At 37.8% G+C, this 8,116-nt stretch overlaps 1 protein-coding gene across 28 annotated transcripts in view; it reads right to left on the reverse strand.

Moving 5' to 3' along the window:
- The window catches only part of ANK3 (ankyrin 3), a 595,175-nt gene that overhangs the window by 272,784 nt on the left and 314,275 nt on the right, over window positions 1-8,116 (reverse strand). The window contains exon 1 of one of the 28 annotated variants that reach the window (XM_025202599.1): window positions 7,784-7,977. The exons of the other annotated variants lie outside the window; for them this stretch is intronic. Coding sequence (XP_025058384.1) covers window positions 7,784-7,819 — 36 coding nt within the window. The 5' untranslated portion in view covers window positions 7,820-7,977. Of the gene's footprint in view, window positions 1-7,783; window positions 7,978-8,116 lie in introns of those variants that run through there. 28 annotated transcript variants of the gene reach the window in all.

The raw sequence follows: 8,116 nt of genomic DNA on the forward strand, positions 1-8,116 counted from the left end.
CCTATGCAGGGGGTCGGACTCGATGATCTATTGAGGTCCCTTCTGACCCTAACATCTATGAATCTATAAAATATTCCCAACATTCGCTGATCAACCACTGATCAATACAGTAAAACAAATTACTTGCTTTCATTAGATATATTGGATTTGTTTAAGGGAGTTTTTTCTCAAGTTCATATTCACTTCAAGATAACAACTCTCTGTAATGTGTCAAAAAACATACCAAGCAAACATACTGATGAGTACCTACCACACAAATAAATTAGTGCAACCCATCTGTATAAGATAGTACCCATTGTATGCAATAAGGTAGTACCCATTGTATGCAAACCTCCTTGGCGCCAACTCTTTTTAAAGCTGTGGTGAGCCACTATACTGAATACATTTTGAGTTCTTCACTCCTGCAGCTGAGTTTTCCTGCACATTTCTTTCTCATTTCCAATGATTCTTGTTTCTTTAACAGCCTTAAATGCCAGGCAAACATCTCCAAATGGGGCCCCAAACAGGTCTCCCAGAATCCCTCTTTTGCCTCTCTCTCAGCCTGTCACATATGATTAGTATGGCTCCACCCCTCCCTGCCCCCAATTGGTGAACTCAGACCAGGTTGCCCTGTGCCTCATCTGCATGTACATTTTTTAAGGATCAGAGGACCTGTTCTAATCATGAGGGGGGGCAGGGGAGGGGGCTAAATAGCACATGAATCCTTTGTGGGAAGTATCTGGAGTACACACACACACTGATCACTGCTGAATTGTGGGGCCACTATAGCTTGAAATGCTATTGACTCTGCTGAGGCCCAGCCCAATTAACTATACAGTAAATTCTGAGCCTTTTGTCTTTGGACTAATATCATGCATAGTTTGTACTATCTATAAGTAGGTACAACAAAAATGTATTTAATGGAGTACCTGTGCTAAAACTTGCAGCAGCTTCAAAAAAAGGTGAAATGCATCAATTCTGGATGAACTCAGACTGTGAATATCTGTAGTAATTTGCCTATATATGAATAACTACAGGTATGTTTATTTCAAGGTCAGTGTTTTAAAATTTGCACCACACTTGCATGTACTCAGGGATAGTACAATCTGAAAGAGAGAAAGAGTACACAGGGGGAAAAAAGTTAGGGAGGGCAAGAGGGCTACCTGACCTCCCCCAGATTTATTTTATCTGCTACAGCAGTGGGAAAGGGACAAATTCAAAGCAAACCTCTAATTATTAGATTCTATACTTTGAAGATTATAACAATTCCATATGTAGAATCTAATTATTAGTGAACTGTCTTATATTCAGGGCTGTCATATATTTGAGTAAATATGGTAAATACAAACATAATGCATGTATTTCATGTATTTCATAAAAATTTCATAGTATTATCATGTATTTCATAAGTATTTCATAAGTATTATACATATATATAATGTATTTCATAAGTGTATTCCCATAAACAAGTTATCTAAGAGCTTTCAGTATAATGGATCATGAAGCCATTGTAGTATCTGCAACGTTAAGGCTATTTCTAGCTTTCTATTATATGCCCATTTTGAACTCATTCACCCAACTTTTTCAATTCAAAAGAATTCTGCCTTGAAGTTCTTGCCAGTAATCACTTGCCTGAATAGAACTGGACAAGTTGTTCAACTAATCTTAGACAAGACATTCATGAATTAGGAGAGTTTGTAAATGAAAAAGTATATTTTCTTTTCTCTTTTGAAGCATTTCTAACATGTTCTCAAGCATCATTTCTCAAAAAAGGCTTCCATTAAAATTCTGAATTAGCCTTATCCAATTTGTCCACAGAGGGAGGTGATTCTTTTGGGAATCTGAAAAACATTTGTATGGTTAATTTTTAAAATTATTCAGTATATTTAATATGCTTTTAATCCTCCATAGAGGAATCCTACAGTACTGCCCAAGTATTTTCGGAGGAATTTAATAGGCCTGTGCAAAGTGGCAAGTATCCGCTTCAGATTCAGATTGGGTCAATTCGGGGGACAGTAATTCGATTTGGTAATTCAAATCACTGTCCCAAATCAATTCAGCTGAATGTGATTCAGAGATTTGGCTGCTGCTGAATCTGCCGAATCTCCGAATCGGACAGGCCCCATCCCCCGCCCACTCTCCCAGTCCTGTCAATGCCCCCCCCCCCCCCCCAGCCCTGTCAATGGCTGCCCCGCCTGGCCCCAGCACCCTGCTCTTTAAAATAAAAAAGCCCCAAACTAACTGGCTCCTGCCAGGCAGGGGGGCATCCCCACTGCTCCATACTGCATGGGGTGGGGGGGCTCTGTCACCCTGCTCCCTAGTTACCAGAATGGAGTCTGGGTCTAGTTCCCTCCGGCAGCGAGCAGGGACTGACCGAATCTCTGAAGCTCTCTGAATCTTTTCTGAATTGATTCGGAGAGCTTCAAATCAATTAGGACCTTTTTACTGGTCTCCTGATTTGAATCAGATTTGGATATTTGGCCGCCGAATTGGGCCAAATCTCCTCCAAATCGAATCAGCATCCAAAGCTTCATACATCCCTAGAGTTTATAAATTCCAATTCCATGGGTTTCTTAACACATAAACCATACCAAAAGCAGAAAGCTCCACCTTACCTAGACTCAAAGAGAGTTTGGCCTGGATAAACCCATACAATTCATATATGAGATGCTGAAGATGGGAAACCCAGGGAACATGTTCACTTCTCAGGACTACAGACATGACAGGGCCATGGGAGCTGCCCCTTCATAAACAGAATTAGTGTGTCAGAGCATGTAAACAGCTAACAGCCATCACAGCTATAACTTTTCTTCACATTGGTCTATAGGCACCACAGTGGTTCTCTTTGGCTAACCTTCTAATAGTCACAGAATTACCAGTCCTGATGCCACTTTTGCTGTGTAATATATGTGCTCTGCAGAATGGAAGACCATTAGTTGGCTTACGGAAGCCTGAATCTGTAATATCTCATACAGAGTCAGAGAATTCCTAGAGTAATTCTGGTTTCAGAACCTGCATGGCAGGAAGGAAATCTTCCCAGCATTCTTCTTGAGTTTCCAGGGACAGCAGCATAGAAATAGGCAGGTGCGCTCTGAGACATGGGCAAAGCTACAGCACTGTGGCCACCTCTCCCATGCTAGGACTGATGCAAAGTCTAGAATACTTTACGTGAGTCTTCTTGGTGAACATCACCCATGAGATATGATGGTTTGGCCAGTTTCTTCCACTTGGGGGGGGGTGATGGTGGCTGGAGTTGCACTACTTCAGGGGGTCAGACCTGATGATCTTGGGGGTTGGACCTGATGATCTTGGGAGTCAGACCTGATGATCTGTTTAGGTCCCTTCCAACCCTAAGCACTATGATACTGTCAGCTCACTTTGGCCAGATTTTCCAAACTCAAAAGTCTACACATCTTGTTTTCCCATCAATTTCTGATGTTGTACGCCCTTATTGCATCAGACCCCGAGTCTCCAAATCTGCACTACACTATGAATGCAAGTCTAGGCAGATGAACCAGAGCAAACTATGTATGATACATGTTACTTTCATTACTCTTTCTGTGGTAGCAAGGAACCCCCGCGAGCCTCAGGAACACCGGGGGCAAACAGCCCTAATAAATTCCTCCAAAAATACTTAGGCAGTACTGTAGGATTCCTCTATGGAGAATTAAAAGCATATTAAATGTACTGAATCATTTTAAAAATTAACCATACAAATGCTTTTCAAATTCCCAAAAGAATCATCTCCCTCTGTGGACAAATTGGATAAGGCTAGTTCAGAATTTTAATGAAAGCCTTTTTTGAGAAATGATGCTTGAGAACATGTTAGATATGCTTCAAAAAAGAAAAGAAAATCCCCTTTTTCATTTACAAACTCTCCTAATTCATTGAATGCTTATTGTCTCTCAGTCGCTACATAAAATGTATTCAGCACGATGCCTACCAAATGTAAATCAGTTAATTATAAAGTGCATTGTTCTATATCCTACACTTGCAAAATTAACTTGGGATCTGAAAAGCAAATTGTTCGTCCTCTATCAGGCAGTGTCATCAATCATGAAAGGTCAAATTAAGCCCCGAGTTATCTGTGTAATCTGAGGCTTCATGAGCTTTGCAATAATGTAAATTATTGGACCTTAATAAAAAATTCAGTTGCTCATGCAAAAGGAAGATTAAGGAGTGCTGAATCTCTCTTTCTTACACATGAAGTTTTTTGTGATAAAGACCACCCTTTATGTTCTGTCCTTGTACAATGCCTTGTACAATAGAGTCCAAGATTAGGTCTTCTGGGTGCAACCACAATATAAATAATTAATAACCATAAGAATAATCATTTAGCTAAGCTGGCTCTGTGGGAAGAACAGGAATGAAAACAAATCAAAACTATTTTTTATCATTAAAATGAGGAAGTATGACTCTGAAAAATGCCCAACAATTGGATGTGCCAAGTAAGAAGCTGCCACTTTCACACAGTCACCATACAGTTTAGAGCTAGACTAAAATTTTTCTGACTTTTAGAACCATCAGAAGATCTAAACAATTTATGCTGGGCTTGCCAAAGATTCCTAACAGAACTGTTCAGAAGGCACTCTAAAAATCTTTATCACGGTATCTTTTTTTCCTTGAGTAAATTGATAAGTGTTTGCAAACTCTGCTCCATTTTAACCAAAAATACCTAAGAATTCAATATACATTGAATTTGTTTCTTTCTTAACCAAAAAATTACTATATTTCTCAGTATAAGAATGAAATAAATCAAACATTTTAAGAGAATAAAAATTACTTCAACAGATCAATTAAAATTTTTCAATTTAAATAAGCAGTGCGTCTTTGTTACCTTTAATAGTCTAACTTTTCAGTTCACTATTTTGTTATTACTTAAGTATCTAACTGAGGATCAGGTTATTCCAACTTTCCAAAAAAGAGCTGTAAATAGCCAATAATTTATCAGTCATATTTTGGCAGTGCCCCTTGGCATTTGATGATGTGTGTACAGTAATTAATTAACCATAAAAGAGCCATCATTTTTAATAGCGATTTGACTGTACAATATGTATTATAGACTACTTGTACATCCTAAACTCCCACTGAAACTGAGAATCAGAAGCTATCATGAATAACATGTCAAAAAACAATTCAAAAGAAAATACTGTCTATATTCTTTCTTGTGAGCTTCTCTGCATAGTTCAGTCCATCTCAGTTAATTATTGTATCTTCTATTTAAACCATTACAGCATGTACCAACAGATAAACTAGTTTCTAGTAAGCTTCTAACAACACACTGAATATCAACAAAAATATCATTTTACTCTGACAATGATCAAGCACAGGATGAAATGGGCCAGCACACTTCTAAAGCCACTGCCTGAAGAAAAACTGATTTTAAACTCCAGCCTATTCACCTACAGGCTTTGCATAAAATGTAACAATATCCAAGCTCAAATACAGGCCATATACAGGTGCTACATTTCTATCATGACAGCCATTGTTTCTCCTGGTGGAAATATGTCCCTTCCAGGAGAACATCTTTCAGTTCTCAATTTGGAAGTTCTCCCTTGAGACAGATTATATATCACAAGAGTGAATGCTTGTATGGTGTGCAGCTCTTCCCCAAATCAGGGGCTTACCAGCTTGGGGAATGTGCTGGGCTTTGTCCACTGTTCTCCCCACCTCACAGAGTGGTCTGGGAAGGGAGGAAAAGGGAACACCAGCCACTGCTCTTTGTCTCTTCCCCAAACTGGGCAGTCCCCATTTTGGTGAAGAGGCAAAGGAGGCCAGCCAGGCAGCTCCCTCTGGCTTCCCCTTCCCACCCTGCCACCCAGCTGAGCAGCAGGGGTGATGACTGGAAAGCCTCAGGAGCTGGGGACTGGAGATCAGATACAGGCCACTGTGTGGCCTATCCTCACCTCAGTTCCCAGGCTTCAGGCTTTAAATTGTGGGCCTGGCTCCCAGCTGGGCAGCAGGGGCAGGGTTTGGGGACTTGAAACTGGGCTCAGAGAGGCCATCCCCAAGCCTGGGGCAGGCAGTTGCAGGCTGTACTGCTCTATCTCCCAGAACCACTTCTAGAAATGTTAATTTTCCACTGCTAGAAATGAACACCCATTCGCAGCCATAGTGTTGTAATGATTCATTTTACTATCAAAATGGTCTAACTTATGTTCTCGTTGTAACTATCAGCATTCATGATAATACTGTATAAGTTTTTCCTACTTTGAAAGTCAGTCATATTTTGGTGACTGCATGTTGCATTTCAGATATATGCTTGTAGGATTGTTGGAATGTAATAGCAAACATTTTTAATATCTTTATGAGTAATTAGCATGAAGTATACTTCTAATACTCAGTACTGGAATTTTAAAATATAAATATTATTGCTGTAACAAGAGCAAAATAATATAATTTAGTAAACATTATATACCCATTTTAAAATTTACATAAATTAGAGTTTTCCTTAACACTAGAAGTTATAAGCAGAAGTGTCTGCAGGTAGAGGGACCATTAGAAACAGTTTTAAAAAATCTTTTTAAATTCTAAATTTGCTTATAAGAGTAAATTTCCTTCACAAAAGGCACTTAAAAGATGTATAAGATTTTTTAAATTATAACCGAACTAAATGAATAAGAAGTTAAGAATTTAATCATTTCTTGACTTGTTGCCATATTTGATGGACATCTTGGGTATCCTTAACTTTCCTTCAGAACTAAAGTCCATTTAAATGTGGGGCATTTCCAAGTATGGTAATGAATGTTACATATTGTACTACCATTTTACTAACGAAAGAAAGTGTGACTATAAACAATATCAAGTACTATCTCAATATTAACTCTTTCTAGAGAAGTTTTTTCCTATAACTACTTTAACAACACAACATTCAAATATATGTATTCTGTTTTATAGTTTCATTTGGAAGTTGGGATCAATTTTAGCAATAAGAAGAATAAGCAGAAAACTAGAAAAAGGTCATAATCTCTATGAAGATGAATTTTCATATGCTATGTGGCTCTGATATAGAAAAAGAGCAAAGATACAAATTTAAGAGCTCAATATATTTTTTTCCATGTACGAAATTTTGTTAATATGTTTGTAATTTCTAGGTTATTTTATCAGTAAATTCCTAGAAATAAAGGAAGTGACTCCTGGAAAATATTGCTGACCTTCAAGAGAGACTAATTTTTATTCTTCTAGGAATACCAAAAGGTGGGAAAGGGGAGTAAAGGAAGCCAAACTGCTATTAACTATGTTTAAATTTAAAGATTTAAATATTTTTAAACGATCGTAATAACCCAACCAAATAGCTAAGAACTGAACATAGTAATTTACATTACAGATTTGATCCTGCAACCACTTCCTCACATGAGTAATCTTTACTCATCTAAGCACTGCCATTAAGGTCAGTGGGATTACTCAAGTAAGTAGGAGTTATACATGTAGGTATAGGTTTTCAGGATGAAGCTGTATCTATCAAAATGCAATTCAATTAAAGGCATAGTTTTTTGATGCATAAACTAAAAAAAAATAGATAACAAAATCCTTTTGGAATTTTACTACGCATCCTCTCTGAAATACTCGGAGCAAATATGGATATTCTTACAACACAGGGACAATATACATTCCCTGATATAATCTGAATGCCACTTCCATCTACAATAACAAATGTCAAACTAGAAAATACAGCAAATTAATTTAAATATATTTTATCATATGTGATATTTTTTCTTTTATATAATTAAAGATTTTTTAAATACCCATTATATAAATTTGACATTCAGCTTTTACTCCCATTTCAGAATCTAGAAATGCTTACTTGTTCTGAGAAGCATTCTCCCTCTTCCACTGCCATTTTCTCTGGCCAAATATGAAACCTGATGACTCAATTAGTTAACACTTTGGACACTGCATCACTGCTAAAAATAGCTGCCTGCAGGAAGTATACTCTGTTTTTTTTCTAGAGAACTAAGCAGTTACTTGTTAGACTTCCCTTAACTATTTGAAGTGAAAAGGACAACCGATTGTCAGTGTTGCAGGACTATTAAACTAGCAATGGAGCATGTCCCAGGATTCCTGGCTGGTTTACCATATTTGCAGGCTCCAGTCATTCCTGGTATATGTAATCATGATATGGAGAATACCAAAAATA

Source organism: Alligator sinensis, unplaced genomic scaffold, assembly GCF_000455745.1.
Source record: "Alligator sinensis unplaced genomic scaffold, ASM45574v1 scaffold674_1, whole genome shotgun sequence".
Classification (NCBI taxonomy): Eukaryota; Metazoa; Chordata; order Crocodylia; family Alligatoridae; genus Alligator; species Alligator sinensis.